Source organism: Bactrocera oleae, chromosome 4 (genome assembly GCF_042242935.1).
Source record: "Bactrocera oleae isolate idBacOlea1 chromosome 4, idBacOlea1, whole genome shotgun sequence".
NCBI classification, from domain to species: domain Eukaryota; kingdom Metazoa; phylum Arthropoda; class Insecta; order Diptera; family Tephritidae; genus Bactrocera; species Bactrocera oleae.
The window spans coordinates 51429627-51451529 of NC_091538.1; the positions used below are offsets into that span (position 1 = coordinate 51429627).

At 35.3% G+C, this 21903-nt stretch overlaps 5 protein-coding genes across 5 annotated transcripts in view; 3 read left to right on the forward strand and 2 right to left on the reverse strand.

Annotated features, from left to right (window-relative positions):
- The window catches only part of LOC106618895 (32 kDa beta-galactoside-binding lectin), a 114071-nt gene that overhangs the window by 32874 nt on the left and 59294 nt on the right, over positions 1 to 21903 (reverse strand). The gene's annotated exons all lie outside the window — the stretch shown is intronic.
- Positions 1462 to 7058, forward strand: LOC106618904 (transcription factor grauzone). The gene is made up of 5 exons (XM_014236823.3): positions 1462 to 1673; positions 1730 to 1936; positions 5447 to 6015; positions 6075 to 6453; positions 6526 to 7058. The coding sequence occupies exons 1-5, from the start codon at positions 1542 to 1544 to the stop codon at positions 6700 to 6702; spliced, it is 1464 nt and encodes a 487-aa protein (XP_014092298.2). The 5' UTR covers positions 1462 to 1541; the 3' UTR covers positions 6703 to 7058.
- On the forward strand, positions 7698 to 9780 carry LOC106618874 (transcription factor grauzone). Its single transcript, XM_014236778.3, is given in 4 exon segments — positions 7698 to 7940; positions 8001 to 8887; positions 8942 to 9323; positions 9409 to 9780. Coding segments are annotated over 4 exon segments (1569 nt in total). The 5' UTR covers positions 7698 to 7823; the 3' UTR covers positions 9592 to 9780.
- On the forward strand, positions 10609 to 15105 carry LOC106618896 (transcription factor grauzone). Its single transcript, XM_014236807.3, has 4 exons — positions 10609 to 10805; positions 10867 to 11810; positions 11888 to 12269; positions 12357 to 15105. Exons 1-4 carry the CDS (start codon positions 10683 to 10685, stop codon positions 12540 to 12542), a joined length of 1635 nt encoding a protein of 544 aa, XP_014092282.2. The 5' UTR covers positions 10609 to 10682; the 3' UTR covers positions 12543 to 15105.
- Sardh (Sarcosine dehydrogenase) lies at positions 15601 to 21410 on the reverse strand. Its single transcript, XM_014236805.3, has 4 exons — positions 20857 to 21410; positions 17159 to 18346; positions 16960 to 17102; positions 15601 to 16677 (listed from the first exon to the last, which is right to left on the reverse strand). Exons 1-4 carry the CDS (start codon positions 21259 to 21261, stop codon positions 15720 to 15722), a joined length of 2694 nt encoding a protein of 897 aa, XP_014092280.1. The 5' UTR covers positions 21262 to 21410; the 3' UTR covers positions 15601 to 15719.

The following is a 21903-nucleotide window of genomic DNA, read 5'->3' on the forward strand; positions in this document are numbered from 1 at the left end:
GGTATTTTATCGATTTAAATAAATAATAACCAATAAACATTTTTAACGCAAAATTATCTATTGCAATTCAATTTAAATTTATACAATCATCGAAAATATATAAACCACGTCGTCAATTATAATACTTGTAAAATGAAATTGACCTTTAATACGATAATCTATGGCAATGCATCGATGTTTCGATAAATAACCTCACAATATTACCGATAAATTTTTTCAAATATATGTACAATATATTCAAAATATATGGAAAATGATATCCTACAAGCTATTGATTACATTTTTTAACTTTATAATTTGAATAACAGCAAAATACTAAGAGAATAAATACAAATACATTCAATTTATCGAAAGCTTAAAATTGATGATTTCATTTTATCGATGCATATATTCGATCGCTGGTTAAAACCATAGATAATATGACCGAAACTCCTCTCTTTGCTTTCTGAAAGAGCTCATAAACTTTCAGTGCTGCCAAGAAAAACCACTAGTTCATGAGCTACTGAACAGATGACAAGCAAAACAATGAACTACCACTAAGAATCCCGCAGAAATTAATTGCGAAATCAGTGGGTAATTTGTGAGATCAGATTTTTTGTTGACTTTTACGTATATTTGTAATCTTTATTTAAAGAGATTTAATATAGTTTTGTTTTTAAGAAAGAGTGGTATTTTGTCGCAGAGTATTATTTTGCTTAGCAGTACCAATTGCCAACGTATATACTTATTTTGGTTAGAATTCCCAGCAAATGTTATGTAAACTTTGACTTCCAAATAAATTATCAAAATATATTTGTTAATTGAGTATATAAAAAAGAAATAAGGATCATGTTTAGGTTATTTAAAACTTGTGTGTTTTGAAATATTAAAATATTTTGTTACATTTAGTTTTTATCGTTAATTTTGAAAATCTTTTGTGATTAAAGTATACATGTACTTCTGGTCGGGTTCTACACCGGACATTGCAGGCTTAACAAGCATTTATTTAACATGGGCTTGGTCTCCTCTGCAAACTGCCGGTTCTGCGACATGGAGTCGGAAACCCCAGAACACCTACTAATGGACTGCACAGCTGTCTGCAGACGTAGAGTCAAGGCCCTGGGATCCATGTTTCCAAACAGGGATCGCATCGCCTCATTGGCGCCTAGCAGTATATTGGAGTTCATCAATACGCTAGGGCTAGATGAGTCGCTGTGACTTAGGGGAGGGCACAATAGACCATAGGTCGCGGTGCATACCTCAATCACTATCTATTCTATACATGTACTTATATTTAGAAGTCATATAGGATATCTAGCTTGTTAAACTAATTTTAATTATGCATATTTTTCTGTAAAATGGAAACCTAAAAATACCCAAGAAATACATTTAAAAATCTCAAAACTTATTTCTTCCCTTAATGGCACCACTGTCAAATGTTATAAAAAAATGTGGACTTTGACAGCGCTCTCTCAAATCAAAGAGTTCGGATCATTTTATTCATGGTTAAAACATTGTTTACTATTTTATAGAGCAACTTATTAGTAAATTAAATTTATAGAATGGATTTCGGTCAGTGTTGTCTGCTATGTTTAGAAAGAGTTAGTCCAACTGATAACAGAATAAATATCAATAGCGATAACTCGGAATCAGTAAATGTGCGGAATATAATTGAACAACATTTCAATGAAGAGGTAAATTTAATTTAGATTAAAATGCGATTTTACTCTCAAATTTTATTGCTATATAGATCTTCACGATGTCAACATTATCAAATCAGATCGTATGCAAAGAATGTTGGGGATCGGTACAGGCATTTCACGAATTTTATATTCAGGTAACAAACGCCCATCTACAAGCAAGTAACAAGCTGAAGGCTTTGCAAGAGTTGGAAATAACCATCACAGACATTAAAATGGAACCGGATGATATAGACAAATTGGCTTCATCACCAGTCGTAAGTAAAAAAATTATTTAAAAACAAGTAAGGAAGGGCTAAGTTCGGATGTAACCGAACATTTTATACTCTCGCAAAGTCAAATGGTATACTCGTTTGAGATTTCTTTGTGGATTGACTGATATTTTCGGTAGAAGGTCAACTATAGGCACTGGGGTCCACATATTTAGTACTTAGGGGCTTGAACAGTTTTGGTTCGATTTAGAAAATTTTTGGTCACAAGGTGGCATACTTTAAACGTATTATTCACGCAAAGTTTTACGCCGATATAAGCATTGTTGCTTGATTTGCATAGTGGAAAGTGAAAGAATCAAGTGGTATTTAAAATGGTGTCATATGGAAAATAGGCGTGGTTGTAATCCGATTTCGCCCATTTTCGCACTATGACATAGAAACACGAAAAGAACGTTACGCACCGAATTTGGTTGAAATCGGTTAAGCAGATCTCAAGATATGGGTTTTCACCTAAAAGTGGGCTGTGCCACGCCCACTGTCTAATTTTGAACGCGGTTCCTATAAAGTCATCTCATACCATCCCAGAGATAAAATTTAATGACTCTGGCGTTTTTAGTGCTTGATTTATCGCGCTTTTAGTAGTTTTTAACAGTACCGTTATATGGGGAGTGGGCGGAGTTGCCACCCGATTTCAACTATTTTCACACCGTCAATAGAAGTGCTAAAAATATTTGCTTCCAGTGAATTTTGTTATTATAGCATTAGCGGTTTAGGAGATATGCACATTAAACCTATTAGAGGCGGGACCACGCCCACTTTTTTAAAAAAAATTTTAACTGCAGATGCCCCTCCCTAATGTGATCCTGTGTACCAAATAACAGTCTTGTATCTTATTGCGGAGCTTAGTTATGGCAAGTTATTTGTTTTTGATTAATGGCGTTTTGTGGGCGTGGCAGTGGTCCGATTACGCCCATCTGCAATACCAACCGTCTCACGGTACCATGAAACATGTCTACCAAGTTTCATAAAGATATCTCAATTTTTACTCAAGTTAGAGCTTGCACGGACGGACGGACAGCCGGACGGACAGACGGACGGACGGAAAGACAGTCACCCGGATTTCAACTCGTCTCTTCATCCTGATCATATATATATATATAACCCTATATCTAACTCGATTAGTTTTAGGTGATACAAACAACCGTTAGGTGAACAAAACTATTATACTCTGTAGCAACAGGTTGCGAGAGTATAAAAATATATATACATATTTTGTTCCCGTATATGTTTGTCATTTTTACGAAATTGAGTTTTAGATGCAAGGTTGTTCTAAAGTTACCCACTCATCCTCTGGTAAAATATTATAATCCTTGTTGTTAGAAAGATATTACGAGTTACATTTTAGCGTATGTGCCATACCGATTATCTTTGATAGCAAAATTATCGTATACAATTACGACTTTACACTCACTGTGATAATATATTACCAAGATAATAGTGCAGTTTTTCTGAGACACAGCACAAGCTTACAATTTCACAAAATATAATACATAAAATTTAATGTAATATATGTTAATATATTAATGTTATTGGCTTTAAATACAGACGGTAAGTTCGTAGTCCTTTAATTATACTATTTGTATTTTGTGTATGAATTTGGATGCAGTGACCTGTTTCTATTCTAAATGATCATTAAAATTTTTTCAAAAGAATTCTAAAGTGGAATTTATATACATTCTTTTATGCAGATGCCCCAGTTCCTCTAGTTACTTATAGTGATAGAATTGAGGACGAGAGCTGTGTCGGAGAGCGTGGTTACAAAAAAATGAATTCATGTAAAATTTCTTCAATATTAAAAAAAAAAAGTGAAAGCCAATCCGTGCCTTAACTTCGTTTATGGTAGAGATTGCAATCGCTTTTCTAAACCTGCTCTTGAGCGTATTAATGATCACTACTGGGGATTATCTGCAATAAGGATAAAAGTATGGGTATTGTATGGCATTAAACCGAAACCAATAAGTCGTAGAAGGGCTCCCGCAAAACACATAAAAAGACGTAATAGATCTTTTGAATATAGCTTAGTAAACGAAAGAATTACTTTTGCAGTGTGTAAAAAATGTATTATGGAAACTTTGAACATTTCACAAATGACGATTAGATATACGCTTAAACAGCGAAGTTCGGATAATCAAAAAAAAATACCTCAGAATAAAACGGATGCTAAGAAACTTTACTACTTCAATCATATATAGAAATAAAAGTTTAAAGTTACTCTCGGTAGTAAGGCGGACTGGAGTGATTCCACAAAGTGGTATCCGGCAACGAGTTGGCCGACGAACTCGCCCGCTCTGCTGCTGCTTCTAAGATGATGGGGCCAGAACCATGCATCGCGGTGGGGTCCCACACAATAAAGAAGCTGCTCCGCACGGAGGAGAGAGTGGGCAGAGAAAGTCACTGGCGGCAAGCAACAAGTATGCGTCATGCTAAGCAGTTACTGGAAGAGTACAACCAAGCCAGGTTCAAAGCTATGATAAACCTCCCCAGAGACAAATTCCGGCTTGTTGTCGCGCTCTACACTGGGCACTGCAGACTCAAGAAGCATTTGTCCAACATGGGCATAACTTCTTGAGAAAACTGCCGGTTCTACGACATGTAGCCGAACCAGAACACCTGATTCTAGATTGCAAAGCAATTTGTAGACGCAGGACCCTCGGTTCCATTTATGTGGACAGGGATCACATTACCTCAATAGCACCCAGCAGGTTTCTGGAGTTTGTCAGATTGCTGGGACTTTGGGAATACATGTGATGGAGATAGAGGGCACAATAGACCCTAGGTCGCGGTGCAAACTTCATACTATTCTTATTCTAATTCTAATATCGAAATGGTGCCGGTAACTCCAGCCCATTATTGTAGAGCCAAAAGCCAAGTGAATGGCCCACAATTATACGCAATTCCCGCCCCATCCATACGGATACTGCTGTGTAAAAATGAATCATAAAGATTTTCAAAATTGAGAGAAATTTGCAAAGTTGTCAATTACCAAAAAAAAAAAAATATTTTATTAATTAAGCTTCGAATTGCTACATTTGAAAAAAAAAACTTTCTTCACTTTTTCTAATATTTATTTTTGTATAATTCTAACATTCAAACCATAAAATTGTAGTGCTAAATTATTATATAAAAACTTTTTATGCAATTCAACAAAAAAGCTTAATGACCTAACAAATCTTTGCATCAAAAAATTGTATCATGTGGAGTATATAAATTATATACGAATCCAATGAAAAATTATTCATAAATTAAACATTATTACTAATTAATTTTATGAAATAAAAAAATGCTATATAAAACTAAAATCCTTTTATAAGTTCAAATAAACTTTTTATTCGCATTGTTATTCATTCTGTTATTGTACGTGCCAATGTAAAACTTAATTTTTTTGCAACATACGATAATTTCGAAAAATGGGACGATGTATATTTATTTAAACAAGTAGTGCGAAAATTCATGTTTACAATCTATTTATCAATAATTATCATTCTTCATTGATAGGGTGAAGAAAAGGATTCCGATTGCTCGGATGGTGAAAACAGTAGGCTAATAAGCTCAGCTTCTGTAAACTCTAAAAGTCAAGAAGATGATGAGGAAGAGAAAAGACGGAAAACAGAAACAAAAAGAGCCACCAGGCCCTACAATAAAAAAGGATATAAAACATCGGATCATGATGAATTCATTGCACAAAATTTTAAATTGGCCTGCTCTTTATGTGAGACATCTTTGAAAACTTTTCGAGAATTAAAAACTCATTATCGCCAAGAGCATCAAACCAATGGCTATGCTAAGTGTTGTGGTAAAAAGTTGTACAATCGAGGCGTTCTCGTTGACCATATTCACGTTCATAATAATTCCGAATACTTCAAGTGTCAACTTTGTGGAAAAGTAGTATGCGATCGAAGCAGTCTCGCATCACATTTAAAGTATTCTCATTCCAAAGATCGTACTATATACAGATGTAAAATATGTTCCAAAGGTTTTTACCGACCCAAAGTTCTTGCACGGCATTACTTTATACACGCACCCGAAGAAAAGAGAAATGTGAAGTGCACTCAGTGTGAGAAAACGTAAGTTAAAAATAAAGTTATAAAATTAGAAAAAAAAATGTAGACATTTATGAATTTAGATTCTGCAATCAGTACACTATGAAACAACATCTAAATCTGAGCCATCTCAATTTATATGCCAAAATTTGTGATATTTGTGGCAAATCACTGAACGGCAACGAAAACTTTCAACGGCATCAGGAAGAGCATGCTGGTGTGCAACAACCATTGGAGAAATGTAAAATATGCAATGTGGAGGTAAAGTCGAAGTATAATCTGGCGAGACATATGAAATTGATGCACACCGAAAAGTATCAAACACCGCAGACCTGTCCAGTTTGCTCTAAAGTATCTCCCACGCTACGGGCGCATAAAAGACATATGAAATATGAGCATAGCGGGGAAAGTCACGTTTGCAATGTTTGTGACAAAGCATTTAAATTGGCTTATTCTTTAAAGGTAAATAATAGCATTCCAATTTACTGTGAAATAATCCAATGTTAAAATATTTATATATAAATTATTGTTTAGGAACATATGACCACACACACCGGAGAAATATTGTATACTTGCACATTCTGCCCTAAAACTTTCAAATCCAGATCGAATATGTATACACATCGTAAGCAAAAACATCCAAAGGAGTGGACTGAAAAATGTGCAAAGCAAATTATTTCAACAAGAATGGTGCAGCAGGCTCAAAACTAGTTGATATCGACAGGAGAATAACTTTTTCTTAATATGACCATAAAAACTTAATTACAAAATGGGAAAGGGGTAACAAAAAATTAATATAAAATAAGCGCCATGTTGCTGAAAAAGGTTCCAGGCGATGTTATTTAATTTAAAAAATATTATAAAAATATATATACGTACATATGTATTTAAATATTATGAGTTAACAGAAATAAACTTAAGACCATGGAGCAAATAGAATAGAATACAATTTTATACAAAAAGCAAAAACAAACTACTCTTGGCTGTTTTCCAAAATAAATATTTGAAATTTGTAAAAAAAAAAAAAAAAATTTGCAAACAATGAGCTGTCCAAGATCTACCCAAAAGTTTTCTTTTTTATTAGTTATTGATAAAGTCTTATTTGGTATGTCAAACTGATATTCCTTTCATTAAACTCAAAATAGTATAGTAGGCTGAAATTAAAAAAATGTTTGATTTGCTCACAGCGGAAGGCTTTGTAACTAGAGGATGTATACCCAACCCAATTATTCAAATTCATTCCAATATAACACTATCGATGTGTTTTCATTCTCACTACTTGAGTTATCGATAAGGTTGCAACACCCTGTTTAAATTTGATAATATTGTAACGGATTTCTCGATAAATCGTCTACCTGTAACTCACTCTTGAGTTCGATCACTGGATTGATAAATAAAAGTCCCAATTTAATGGCTACACACTTATCTTTATTTCTTATTCCAACAACTTAACACTTATTGCTCGTTATTCGAGCTTACAACTTCTTGCTTATAGCTTAATTGCTCTTATCACGACAACACTAACTAGAACTGTGTTTGCTGCACAATCCGGCAGCCCTTATATAGTAAATCTGTAACAAAACATTGCTTCTAGAACATTCTGGCCACTACGAATTCGCTAACTACTTTACTACTAGAACATTCTGGCAACTACGAATTCGCTGTCTAGTTGCTTCTGGCAATTTATCGTCGATTCGATTTTGTTCTATCATCCGTGTTCGTCACAATTTAGATTTATTGTTAAACAAGTGGGATCACTGGCGTGTTGTAAACAAATTGTTCTGTAGAAGTTTATTGTTTTATTTCAATATACATTGAAGGAAGTCATTAAAATGTTTAATGAGACATGTTGTTTACTATGCTTAGAAAGTTCAAAGGATCAAATAGATTTGGACTGCAAAGAAGGTATGAATGGTCGAGAAGTGATTGAATTGCATTTTAAGCAGGAGGTGCGTAATTTACATGAATTTACCCTTTTTATTTATGACATTTTTAATTATTTTATTCAGTTGGATATGATGTCTCAAATTGAAATAAAATTCATTTGTCGAAAATGTTGGAATTTAGTAGAAACATTTCATAAATTTTATGAACATGTCAAACAAGTGCACAAGGAAGCGGCGAACACATTGAAAAGCGTGACTTTGGAAAATGATATCTTAGAAATAAAAGAAGAAATCATACATAATAACGACATAAAAGTTGAACCAAGACGACGTAGGGGACGTCCTAGACGTCAAAGAAGACCTGAAACTGTCGAAGTTTTTTGTGAGCCTTCTATACCACTTAAGGAATGTCAAGTTAAAATTGAAGAATTAATACTACCCGCCTCAATTAGTCTCGAAAATATAATTAATCGTCCTGAGATTTTTTCTGAAGCATTAGAGGTTAAAGATGAGACTTCACTTGAAGAATGTATGGATAATTCTATATCAGCCTATAGTTCGGACTCGGAAGAAATAGGGAGTAAAAATGAATATAAACATTCGAAAAGACCGTGTCGTAAAAAAATTAAAATAAAAGGCGTTATTAAAAAAACTGCGGAATCAGATGAATATATCGCAAAGAAACATTTTCAATTTACTTGTTGCATTTGTCAAGCATCATTAGAAAACTTCAAACATTTAAAGAGTCATTTCCGTGGAGTACATCAAATGCGTGGTTATGTGCTATGTTGTGGTAAAAAATTAACTGAACGGGGTTTATTAATTGATCATATTCACTTTCATGAAGATCCTGACTACTTCAAATGTAAACATTGCGGAAAGCGAATGACGGAGCGACGTAGCCTCGATCTTCATCTTCAGTATAAGCATGCATCTTCTTTGAAACAGCATTATAATATTAAGGATACAGGAGATCAAAAATCGATAACATGCTTATAATGTGGTAAAACGTAAGTGCTTATATGTATACTTAGATGCATATTTTAAAAGTATGTTTCTTTCAGTTTCCCATACGACATTGAATTAAGAAAACACATGCGTTTAACTCATTTGAAAGTTTATGCAAAAATATGTGATATTTGTGGTATATCAATAAAAGGATGCGACGCTCTCAAACGTCATCAGGCTGTGCATACTGGCATGTTGCGAAAATTAATAAAATGTGATCTATGTGATGCTGCGCTCACAACGAAATATGGCTTATCACGTCATATGAAAACGATGCATACCGAAGAGTATCAGACACCACAAGTCTGTCCAATGTGTTGCAAAGTGTCACCGTCTCTGCAAGCTCACCAAAAGCATGTAAAATATATGCATTCCTTGCAAAGGAAATATGTATGTAAATTGTGCGACAAGGCTTTTAAACGTCTTACCGATTTCAAAGTGAGTTATTAGTTTGTGTTCATACATACATATCTACTTATTTGTGTTCCATTATAATTTAATAATTTTCCATTTATAATTGCAGGAGCATATGGCCACGCATACCGGAGAAGCTTTATATACCTGTAGTTTTTGTCCACAAACTTTTAAATCGAATGCAAATATGTATTCTCATCGAAAGAAGAAACACACTAAGGAGTGGGCAGAACAATGTGCGTTGAAGAAAAGCTTAGCGGTACCTTTAAAGCAGGCTATCGCAACCGACTAATAAAACAACTTTAGCAAATCCGGCGGAAAAATGATTTAGTGGGTTGATGTAGAAAATGCGAAAGCGTCAAGATATTCAAAAATTATTTTTTATTAGTGGTTTGATTAAGAACCATTAATTTGTATTTTGGCTTTTGAAAAATTTAGAATGCTATTGAAATGCAGAACAAATAAAAAATATGTAAAAGAACATCAGTTCGGATTTAATAGAACCTAACAAAAAATTTATTAGCCACAGCAAGGTATATTTTTTATACCCTGAACAGGGTATATTAAATTTGCCACGAAGTTTGTAACACCAAGAAGAAAACGTCTGTCCGTCTGTATATATGCAAACTAGTCCCTCAGTTTTTAAGCTTTCGATCTGAAATTTTGCACTTGTCCTTTCTCACTAAGAAGCTGCTCATTTGTCAGAACGGCCGATATCGGACCATTATGGCATTTAGCTGCCATACAAACTGAACAATCGGAAGCAAGTCTTTGTATGGGAAACTTTTTTTTTGATGTACTATCTTCACGAAATTTGGCATGAGTTATTTTCTAAGGCAACAATGTAATATCCGAAGAAATTGTATAGATCGCATGACTATAGCATAAAGCTGTCAAACAAACTGAACGATCGGAAGTAAGTGCTTGTATGGAAAACTCTTTCAGTTTAGGAGGTATCTTCACGAAATTTGGCATGAATTATTATTTAAGGCAATAGTGCAATCTCCAAAAAAAAATACAGACGGATGACTATAACATATAGCTGCCATATTAACTGAACGATCGGAGTAAAGTGCCAGCATGGAAAACTTTTTTATTTGACGAGGCATCTCCACGAAATAAGATCGGAATCAGAGAATGTAAATGAATTCATTTTTTCATATTCATTTACATTCTCTGTTTGTATTCTAATTCTTTCCAATAAGAACATATCGATATATTTTCGATCTTACTACTTGAGTTAACGATAAGATTGCAGCACCCTGTTTAACATTCATAATATTAGTATTAATTGTTAAACAGGTGGGATCACTGGCGTGTTGTAAACAAATTGTTCTGTAGTTTATTGTTTTATTTCAATATACATTGTAGGAAGACATTAAAATGTTTAATGAGGCATGTTGCTTACTATGCTTAGAAAGTTCAAAGGATCAAATAGATTTGGACTGTAAAGAAGGTACCGCGTTGAATGGTCGAGAAGTGATTGAACTGCATTTCAAGCAGGAGGTGCGGAATTTATGTGAATTTACCTTTTTTTATTTATGACATTTTTAATTATTTTATTCAGTTGGATATGATGTCACAAATTGAAATAAAATTCATTTGTCGAAAATGTTGGAATTTAGTAGAAACATTTCATAAATTTTATGAACATGTCAAACAAGTGCACAAGGAAGCGGCGAACACATTGAAAAGCGTGACTTTGGAAAATGATATCTTAGAAATAAAAGAAGAAATCATACATAATAACGACATAAAAGTTGAACCAAGACGACGTAGGGGACGTCCTAGACGTCAAAGAAGACCTGAAACTGTCGAAGTCTTTTGTGAGCCTTCCATACCACTTAAGGAATGTCAAGTTAAAATTGAAGAATTAATATTACCCGCCTCAATTAGTCCCAAAGATATATGTAATCGATCTGAGATTGTTCCCGAATCATTAGAGGTTAAAGATGAGTCTATACTCGAAGATTGTATGGATAATTCTATATCAGAATATAGTTCTGACTCTGAAGAATTGGAGAGTGAAAATGGAGAAGATAAACAATCAAAAAGAAAGTCTCGTAAGATAAATAAAAGAACAGGCGTCAATAAAAAAACTGCGGAATCGGATGAATATATTACAAAGAAAAATTTCAAATTTACTTGTTGCATTTGTCAAACTTCATTAGAAAACTTCAAACATTTGAAAAGTCATTTTCGTGAAGAGCACCAAACGAGTGGTTATGTGCTATGTTGTGGTAAAAAATTACCTGAACGCGGTTTATTAATTGATCATATTCATTTTCATGAAGATCCTGACTACTTCAAATGTAAACACTGTGGGAAGCGAATGTCGGAGCGCCGTAGCCTCGATCTTCATCTTCAGTATGCGCATGGAAATCGGGAACGAGTACATCGTTGTTCAATTTGTTCCAAAGGATTTTTCCGTGCATCTTGTTTGAAACAACATTACAATATACACGTTTCAGAAGATCAAAAAACAGTACCATGTTTAGAATGTGGTAAAACGTAAGTACTTTAGTAGATATTTAAAATGTAGTACATATATACTTGGATTAATTATTTAAAAATTATTTTTCGTATAGCTTCCCAGACGACGTTGAATTAAGAAAACACATGCGTCTTACCCATTTGAATGTTTATGCAAAAATATGTGATATTTGTGGTATATCGATAAAGGGGCGCGATGCTCTGGAGCGGCATCAAGCCGAACATGCTGGTGTTCCGCGAAAACTTATAAAATGTGATCTATGTGATGCTGCGCTCACTACGAAATATGGCTTAGCACGTCATATGAAAACTATGCATACGGAAGAGTATCAGACGCCACAAGTGTGCCCAATGTGTTCGAAAGTTTCACCATCTTTGCAGGCTCATCGCAACCATATAAAGTATATGCATTCCTTGCAAAGGAAACATGTATGCAAATTATGCGACAAAGCCTTTAAACGGCTGACCGATTTCAAAGTAAGTTTTTAGTTTGTGTATATACATATCTACTAATTTGTTTGTTCAAAAAATTAGTTTAAGTATTTTTCACATGTACAATTGCAGGAGCACATGGCCACACATACCGGCGAAGCTTTATATACCTGTAGTTTTTGTCCACAAACTTTCAAATCGAATGCCAATATGTATTCTCATCGAAAGAAGAAACATGCTAAGGAGTGGGCAGAACAATGTGCGTTGAAGAGAAGCTTAGCGGTACCTTTAAAGCAGGCTATCGCAACCGACTACTAAAAACAACTTTAGCAAATTCGATGGGATCTTATTTTAGGGTTGATATAGCTAATTTGAAAGCCATATGATAAAATATTTAACAATTATTTTTTTTTATTAATCTTCTGATTAGGAACCATTTAATAATTTTAATTTTTCTGAAAATATTCAGATATCATTTACTCTGACTTAACCTATAAAATAGCAGTAGCCGTGCGGACTCATTGACATCACATATGATATAACGTTTAGAGCAGTTAAGACGAAAAAAAAATATTTTGGGACCACCTTAGTGGATATCACACTTACATAGTGTGTACCTTCAGCAACTATAATACTCAATGCTTGCTTGGCGACACAACGTCTGCAATAACATGCCAACAATATACTCGTACAGGCATATATGTATATGCATACCTAGGGGTTACGTCTGGCTCCCTCACATATAGGTAGTGATATACAATATGTATATGTACAGATTGCATGGAATGCCTTCTACGAAAAACACTCAAACTATCATAATCACACATTAGTTTTAATTGAGTTATAATTTTTCGGTGACCGCAAAAGTGTCAAAACTGTAAGTGCGGAGGATCCGGTTGTATAAGCACTTGAGGCACTACATACATACATACATACATACATAAAAATCTAGGTATATATGTAAGCAGGCATTGATAATAAATTGTCCCACTTCAAAGAAAGTAATGAAACACCTCTGGATGCGGAGGAAAATTCGGACTCTAGGGCAGTGGGAAAGTATATACATACATACGTATATATGTATGCATGTATCAACGCAAATTTTGGTTAATATTGCGTATGCAATAACTTTTTAAACAGTTGTCTTTGCCATACTTCATTTATTGCATTGTCAACGTATGCCACTGCCGAAGAAGGCATTGAGTTCATTTGTAAGCGCTCCTGCTGTGTGGACAGACATTGCATTTTATTATTTTACTCTGCATGCGCTTGACTTATGTACTTATGTATATACATATTTATTTTTATACATTATATAACATCAAAAAATAATCTAGAATACCAATACAAATTCTTCCGAAATTTCATAGAAAGACTCCGCCTATGAGTTCATTAGTAAACGAGGCTTTAGAAACGACGACACAGTCGCGAATATTTTTCAAATTTTTTTATTTTTGTTGTAAATTCAAGATGACTACCACTTGTTTGTTGGTAGGTTCATATCCCGATCGATAAAAATTATAAAAAATATGTCTAATCCATTAAGAAGCGGAATGTGGCTAGTTGGACTCATCATTTATCGCAGAGATGCGCATTACGAAAACGAGAACCGACGCGGTTGTTGTTGTAGTGGCAAAAAACTGCCTGAAGTAATCTGGTGAAATGCCACCGAGTTGACAGATTTTGGCCGGATAAAAATCCGGATTCGTTCCGGTTGCGTAGGACCGTTTGTCGTGGGCATGGTCCGTGTTCATGAACCGAAAGGGTCTGTTCTAATGCTTTCTAAAATACCAGACGGTTTATCGTGCGAATATTATATCTTCAGTTTTTATGTGGATTGAATAAAGAAACAGAAAAAAATGAACCTATAAAAATTGTATTGGGCCTGTTGAGTTCTCCAAGCATGTTCTTATATATATACCCTTTTTTTATGGCATTCAAAGGTGCTAGAGATTGCAGCTCAATATGTTTCGATATTAATTGAATTTAATAAGCCGAAGCGCTGTTGTCTCAGAACACCGAGTAAAAATAGAAGTAAAACAAGAAAAAACGTCAACTTCGCCTGCACCGAAGCTATAATATCCTTGACAGGGGCAATTTTAATGTCTTGGATAATAATCTATGCGAATTTCGTGAAGCTACCTTGTCAAATAAAAAATCTTTTCATACAAGGACTTGAGTTTGATCGGTCAGTTTGTACGGCAGCTATATTATGTAGTATTTCGATCTCAACAATTTCTTCGTAGATTATTGCGATGCTTTGGTTAATACTCTCTGCCAAATTTCTTGAAGATATCTTGTCAAATTAAAGAGTTTTCTATACAAGGGAATGATTTTGACGATCAGTTTGTATGACAACTAATATATATCCTATTGCGGTCCGATATCGGTGGTTTCAACAAATTGACATGTCTGGTGGATAACAGTGGAACTTTTCGCAGATGGCACGCTTTGAGATTTTGTTCTTTCAGACGTCGCCGAATAGTAACGCCACTAACATTCAAGCTTAAGTCATTTTTTATCTTGCTGGACGATGCAAAAGGCTGCGCCCTGCTATATCGCACAATAGATCGGTCCTCATGAGGTGTTGTTTTACGTTGGATACCACGATTTTCGGGCATTTCTTTAAAGTTTAAAGCATTATGAATCATTTTAGCAGAACATCCACATATTTCTTGGATGTCTTTATATGTTTTTCCCAGGTTTCTTAGTTTCACTATAATATTTCTTTTTTCAGGAGTACAATGTTTGCCCCTGCCCACTAAGTTAAAAAATATAAATTTATTTTAGTGTTTTCTAATGTTAATAATAGTCACTAACACAAAACCACTTACTTTTTATCAATTAAACGTCTTAACAAAATTTTTTTGGGTTATCAAGATACGCACTGCTATTTTAATGAACAGCCAAAGACTGGTGCTTCTAGCAAAAAGAGTTGTTCATTTGCTTAAATCTCGCAAATCTAACGGGATTTTTTCGTTTCCTCCTTATACACATTCCATTCTAAGACAACAATGCGTAGACGTTGGAATAATCGTAACGGAACTTGAAAAAAATAACATTACTTGATTGCATTTCTCGCACTGCTATTTTTGTGAACACAGCTGTATATGAAAATAAATTGGATAGTTGATCACTAAAGAAACTTCTTTGCTAAGAAAGAAAATTGAGAAATATGGAGAAAATTGCGTTGTAAGTACCTTTCCGAGATAGGAAACTGTAATAGTAATTAAAGACTCTTTCCTGGGTAAACAATGAAGTATAAGTGAGACCAATGCTATAAATAAGACCGACCTACATATACGCGACGGTTCAAAAGTATCCTTCCAACCAGAAGTAGTTTCAGCAATTGCTGTCTATTTTCAAAAACGAAATATGAAGTTTATCTTATATTTATTGCCTTACCTCAAATTTCGACATAACCAATATTTGAATATAATAATTTATCTAATTCTTTTCTTAAATTACGATGTACACATGGTACTTTGTACATAGTTAATAAATGCCTAATATGCGTTTACCTTCTGGATCGAAGGGACTTCTCAAATGACATTCAGCCTTATAACGTTTCCCTAAAATGACCACTTCGTATGTGCCGTGCGTAACGTAATCATTATCTATAATTTCGCCATCCCTTCGACTAACATACGCTTGACCAATTGATTTTCTCAATGCATAACCGTAGTCCGCACGTCGGAGGAAGCCAACCGCTTCACCATTACGATACACACCCTCCAAACCCCAAATGGGCACTTGTTCGTTTAAAGTTAAGTAGACTAAACGGCGTCTAATACCCACATTACGTTGACGATCAATTGCCTCTTTGCCTTTGTAGTCGCCATTTTTGCGGCAGGTAAAGGAAAGACCAGCTTCAATGGGTGTATCGTCAGATCTTAAATCGAAACTCCACAAATGATAGCCTTTTTCGCTGCTTAACGAATAGAGGGCACGATAGCCAGCATTTCGTACACCATCGGTTCTACCGACCGCCAAGAGTGATTGATAGACAGTAGAGCAATGTTCTTTTGGCACGTGCAGCTCATAGCCGAGCTCACCGACGAAACTCACACGCAATACACGCACACTCACTTGTTCGCCCTTACTTTTGGGGCATTTAACACTTGTCACTTGTGTACCATTGGGTGGAATGTTCTCGTTCGATAGATCACAGTCGATAACACGTTGGAGTATATCGCGACTACGTGGTCCCTGAATGGATATAACTCCCATTTCGCTAGTAACGTCGCGTAATGTGACATTAAAACGCTTTCGACGTATTTCAGCAAGTAGTATAGAATAGGTGTAATAGGCGGAGGCACCACCAGCCACAATGTAATATCCTTGACCGGTAAACTTTGGATCGTGTACTGCGCCTGTGCCAGAATTGAGACGTGATACGGTAACGTCAGCTTCCACGCCGCCACTGCTGTTGAGCACGCAGGTGTACACGGTTCTAGTAAGAAATATATACATTACATGTTGTCTCTCAATTAAAGAGGTAGTAACAGAGAGAAAAGAAAACTGAGCAAAAATTGTCAAATAACGATATTTTTCTATTTAAAAACCATTCACATACAACTTTTCTTGCTTTACGTGACAGCTCATACTGAAGCAACGAAGCGCCTGTGACGCCAGCATTACAGCCGAAACTGTCAAATTGTACGAGAATCAATGAGTGACAACGAGTTTAACGCTCTTCTACATCCACTTAAGCGAGTTTTAAAATGTTACTCACTTGTTAGCATCTCGATTAGTGTTGGCGCTAAAGATCCAGTCAGCGGCCTTTTGTGCATCTGGTCCGCACATAAACAATTTGCAAAAATAGCTCATGTTAAAGATGGCGGCGGCGTTTCGGCAAGCCATTGCCTCTTCGCCAATCTGCAATATATGTATACAAATAACTTTTGCACTCCCCACAGATATTTAAGACATACCAATTTATGATGATCCGAAAATTCTGAGTACTTTAAGTCACCCTCTAGCGTTTCTTCGTAAACGCTTTCGGCGTGTCTCGTGTTACCATAACAACCATACCAATCATAGGGTAGGACCTCTACCTTTTGTTTCATAAAGAAGCCAGGTCGCTCCCAGCCCTGTTTCTCTTCCATAAAAGCATTTTGCGCCAACATATCGTCATGCAATGGATCTTTTTGGAAATTACGCCCCGCAAGTGGCTGATCAAATTTAAAGACCATACTATAATTTTTAGCATAACTCTCATGCGAACGTTCGCGTATCCATTGTGTGTCACGATTCTGTGCCACCGTGAAACGTCGCAAATCGAAGCTAAACATTGCCAAATCAGGTTTACCATTAATTATCCAAAGTGCTGTTTGTTCACCGCAACCGCCACCAAACATCATGCCAGCCGAATTGAAACCACAATTATGATATAAACCGTTTATAACTGTATCGGGACCCATAAGAGATTTGTGATCGGGTGTAAAAGATTCAGGACCACATATTGTACTCTTCACGCCATAATCCCCATACGCAGGACACAATTTTATAGCACCATTAAGGTGCACATCAAACAGAGACCAATCCAAGTCGTAAAGGCCGAAATGAAAGTCTTTTTCCACCGGTTCCAATATAATAGGATTCGGCTCATAACCACCCATGCAAATTGCATCGCCTTGTATGCGAAAGTAAGTGGAATAATCGTGATCGCGTATATTCGGTATGCCACGCACACCGGGTATGGTCTCGGAAATAATGTACGAGTGCTTCATGGGTATAAGTGGCAAATGCGAGCCATGTTTTTGCACTAAATCACGACCCCAAACACCCGTCGCATTTACCACGATCTTTGTTTTGATATTGCCAAATGGTGTGGCCACACCGACCAGTTCTTTTCCCTTAGATGTGTCTTCGACTAACAGATCTGTGACATTGCAATTTTCAATAACCCGGGCACCCTTTTGAACCGCGCCACGAGTCAAGGCCGTACACAACATAGCTGGATCAATTACACCGTCACCTGGTGAATAGAGCGCACCGATAAATGATTTCGGATCAAGAAGTGGAAATAACTTTTGCGTCTCTTCGGGTCCTAGTATATGATTTTCAATGCCTAAAGCATTGCCCACAGTGGCGAGACGTCTATATTCATCCAAACGTTTCTAATGGTTAAAATTAAAAGAAATATACTTTAGTACTTTAAATGACGAAGAATTGATGAACGATGAGGATGATTGTGATTCGTGTTTATTTTATATACTATGAAATATGTTTATCATAGGTAGTTATAATTTTGTTAGTCTGATTGATGAAAATGTTCAGAATCTCGAAAAAACCCGATTTCGAGTAGAAGGTGATCTTGAAAAAACTTGAAATTACAAAACTGCCACGGCAACAAAATGATGTTATGCAAAAACATTGAATTCACAGTTGCAGTTGAACCCAATCTCTAAAACAAACATCTCTAAATTTCACAACTGAGGGACAATTGGTTCGTGAGCTATAACGTTCTGACCAACGCCAGTTTTGGTACTTTGAAAAAATTTGATAGAAATGATTTTCGTGTGTTAATAAAATACTGTTTTTTGGGGGAAAAATGTTGTTGATACAAAAAATTAATTGAGTTTTATCCGAGCTATGCTTCAAGTGAAGTAACCATTCGTAAGTGATTTGCTAAATTTCGTAAAATTTCCGAAGAGGTCGCGGTCGGTTACGGACAAAAATCCACAAAACTACAAGTATGGGTGTAAAATGAAGGTGATCGAGATAACTTGACACACTGAAGATATCAAAGAGACGTGTCGTACACACAAAAAATACGATAAGCCTGGGGCTTATTTGAAAGCAAAAGACAAATCGTACTATGTAAAAATGTTTTGGAAAATTTGGTCACAATAATCGGTGCACAATCATAAATCGAAACTGTGTTGAATAATAAAATTGGACAAAAAATTGTACAAGCGTACCAAAGCCACATTTTGAGTTAAATTTCGTATCTCATAAACTACTCTACTGATTTGATTTTCTGTGACACCTCTTAGCACGATTTAAGGGTCACACCTAGTGTGAAATTTGTTTATGTTTCGATAGTTTATACCTTTAAAAATAACATACTAAAATTTAAAACCGCTATCTCAAATAGTTTTTTAGTTACAGCCATTTAAAGAGTTTACTCTCTCAGTTCAATCAGCTGCAACGTTTATCTTTAAACGCGTTTTTCTCGCAACAGCATTTTTCGAATTTGCTGCAATGATAACTCGTAGACAAATGATCCGATCATCATGTTTATCATTAATTTTTTCTGCCTGTTCTGTATATAATTAGACATATATCGGATCAAATCTTGGTTGATCAAAAACCACCAAAAATTTGGGGTAAAATTCAATTTTTTTTAAACGCCGCAATTTTGTCAATTTTTGATTTGTTTTCTTTTTTTACGGAGAATATCTTCTATTTTAACAAGAATTTTTAATTTTTGATTTGATCCACGCAGAAGGCAGGAATGACGGCAGCAGTGGAGAACCTTTTTTTTAGCGCCGTCGGAAGTCTCGTATCACTCAAAAAAATTTTTTTCTTTTCCAGAAATTTTATTGTACAATATATTCTTGAAACATATTATATTAAATACCCTGAAATTTTCAAAACAATCGTACAGTAGTTTTGTTTTAATTGCATAAATCGACGATTATTCAGGCTGTCATCAAATCTAATTAAGGATAATCCTGCATTCCAGAAAATGGTTAATATCGATCTAAATCCACTCCTAACCCCCTACATGTCATCATGGTTGACTTTATATGTAGTATATATGTACGTCTATACGAGAAATCCCTCAATAAAGTTCAGTGAGAATACAATCTTTAAAATGATGTGGTATTGTTTCATAAAATGATAGAATCGGTTTATACACTCCAATACCATTTGACACAATTTTAATTGCGAATTGCGTGAGTACTTACTTGTTTTTTGATTTTACTTTCAAGTACAAATTTTTAATAAATTAATAAGGTTGTCGAATTTAAATAAAACCGATTGCCGTTAAGAATCATAAGTTCATCCAAATAATGACCAAAATGTCACATATTATAGTATATTAACCTCCACGTAATCTCATAAACAGTTATTAGTATTTCTTATTAATAAACTGAAGCGATAACACAAGAAAGAGGGCGTGGTGAAGAAAAACTCTATATAACATACATATATGCATACAAAATTTAATATTTAATATTTTGAAAATTTTCGACACTGGAAATGAACGTCTTTCATACAGGTACCTCCGAAGGATGTAATCTGTAACCGAAACGGACCCGGACTTTTATCCGGCCAAAGACTGTCAACTCGGCAGAATTCTGCCGTTACAAGAACAACAACACTGTCGCTTCAAAACCTATTAAATGTTAGAATGTGCTTTTGGTCGCCCAACAGTTAATTATATAATAAAAGTGTAACCAAAAAAACTTTATAAGCCAACTTTTTTCGAGACCAAACATTTTTCGGACACAATTATATAATTATATTTTCAAAGCCCATGGTTTATCCTCTAATAATATTCAATCACTGTAAATGCAAACATTTCTGCACACCCGATTCAAGTCAATCAAGTTCATACACAATACACAAATGACCCTATTTAATTTTCAAGTACACACAACTGGATTTTCATTCTTACTTCTGTGTGTGCTATGAATATGCCGCCATTCTGAATCCAACCCGGATCGCATCCTGTATCTTCTTCCAAATGTGTCAGCAAATGACGTGAATTGTTTAGCAATTGTATATCCACATCGTTGGGTCGTAAACGCCATATCAAACCCGCCGTATGCCAGGTGGTGCCGGCTGTTAGTTTAGCACGCTCCAACAGCACCGCCTTCACCCCGCGCTTTGCCAAGTGATATAATGTATGACATCCTGCCGAACCGCCACCAATGATAACCACATCTGCTGTTGCGGGTATTTGGGGCACAGCATTATCCGTTTTGACACTGCTATGGCGGTGTTGTGTTGTCGCTACCGCTGTGTTTGACGAGAGGCTCGTCTTACCTGCCAATAATGTTTTTCTGCTAAGCTTCCACATTGATTTGTAATAAGTATTGCACTTAAGTTTTCGATCACGACTGAACACAAATTATTTTAATTTAATTCTAAATCGAAGCTTAAATCATAATTTATAAAAAAGCACAATCGCTGTGATGTCAAATGATTATAACGGCCAATTACCATCGATAGGTCATAGAAAGCTGATAAAGCAAGGAGATAAACAGTGTTTATATAACAAACACCAGCCCAGTAGTGAACATATGTGAGGCTTAAGTTGATGTATAAATAAGTACACGAATTTGAATCTAATAAAGGGTGTCTCAAAATTAACGCAAGATTTATATTAGCCGCCATTTATGTAGTAAAATGTTAACAACCCTACAAACAAACAAAACAAATCGACAGCTGAAAGTTTAGGCTTAGTAAAAATGGAGCGTTACTCGATAGAACAACGTGTATTCAATATTGACAATATTTTAAAAATTTCTCACAAAGCACATTTTCACATTGATGACTTTGTTAATCGCCAAAATAGCCGCTTTTGAAGTTCTGAGAACCCACATGTGATTATCGAAAAACAAATGCATTCACAACGTGTCACTGTTTGGTGTCGATTTAGGGCAGAAGGCATAACTGGACCATACTTTTTTGAAAATGAAGCTGGTCAAGCAGTGACTCG

Bases quoted from the DNA above. Each gene is read 5' to 3' on its own strand.
- Sardh (XM_014236805.3), bottom strand. From the start codon at position 21,261: ATGTGGAAGCTTAGCAGAAAAACATTATTGGCAGGTAAGACGAGCCTC. The intron at 18,347-20,856 runs GTAAGAATGAAA...TTTAACCATTAG, and splicing joins TATTCATAGCACACACAGAA to AAACGTTTGGATGAATATAG. The intron at 16,678-16,959 runs GTGAGTAACATT...ATTTCTTACTAG, and splicing joins ACTAATCGAGATGCTAACAA to AACCGTGTACACCTGCGTGC.
- LOC106618896 (XM_014236807.3), top strand. From the start codon at position 10,683: ATGTTTAATGAGGCATGTTGCTTACTATGCTTAGAAAGTTCAAAGGAT. The intron at 10,806-10,866 runs GTGCGGAATTTA...TATTTTATTCAG, and splicing joins AACTGCATTTCAAGCAGGAG to TTGGATATGATGTCACAAAT. The intron at 11,811-11,887 runs GTAAGTACTTTA...TTTTTCGTATAG, and splicing joins TGTTTAGAATGTGGTAAAAC to CTTCCCAGACGACGTTGAAT.
- LOC106618904 (XM_014236823.3), top strand. From the start codon at position 1,542: ATGGATTTCGGTCAGTGTTGTCTGCTATGTTTAGAAAGAGTTAGTCCA. The intron at 1,937-5,446 runs GTAAGTAAAAAA...CTTCATTGATAG, and splicing joins AATTGGCTTCATCACCAGTC to GGTGAAGAAAAGGATTCCGA. The intron at 6,016-6,074 runs GTAAGTTAAAAA...TTATGAATTTAG, and splicing joins TGCACTCAGTGTGAGAAAAC to ATTCTGCAATCAGTACACTA.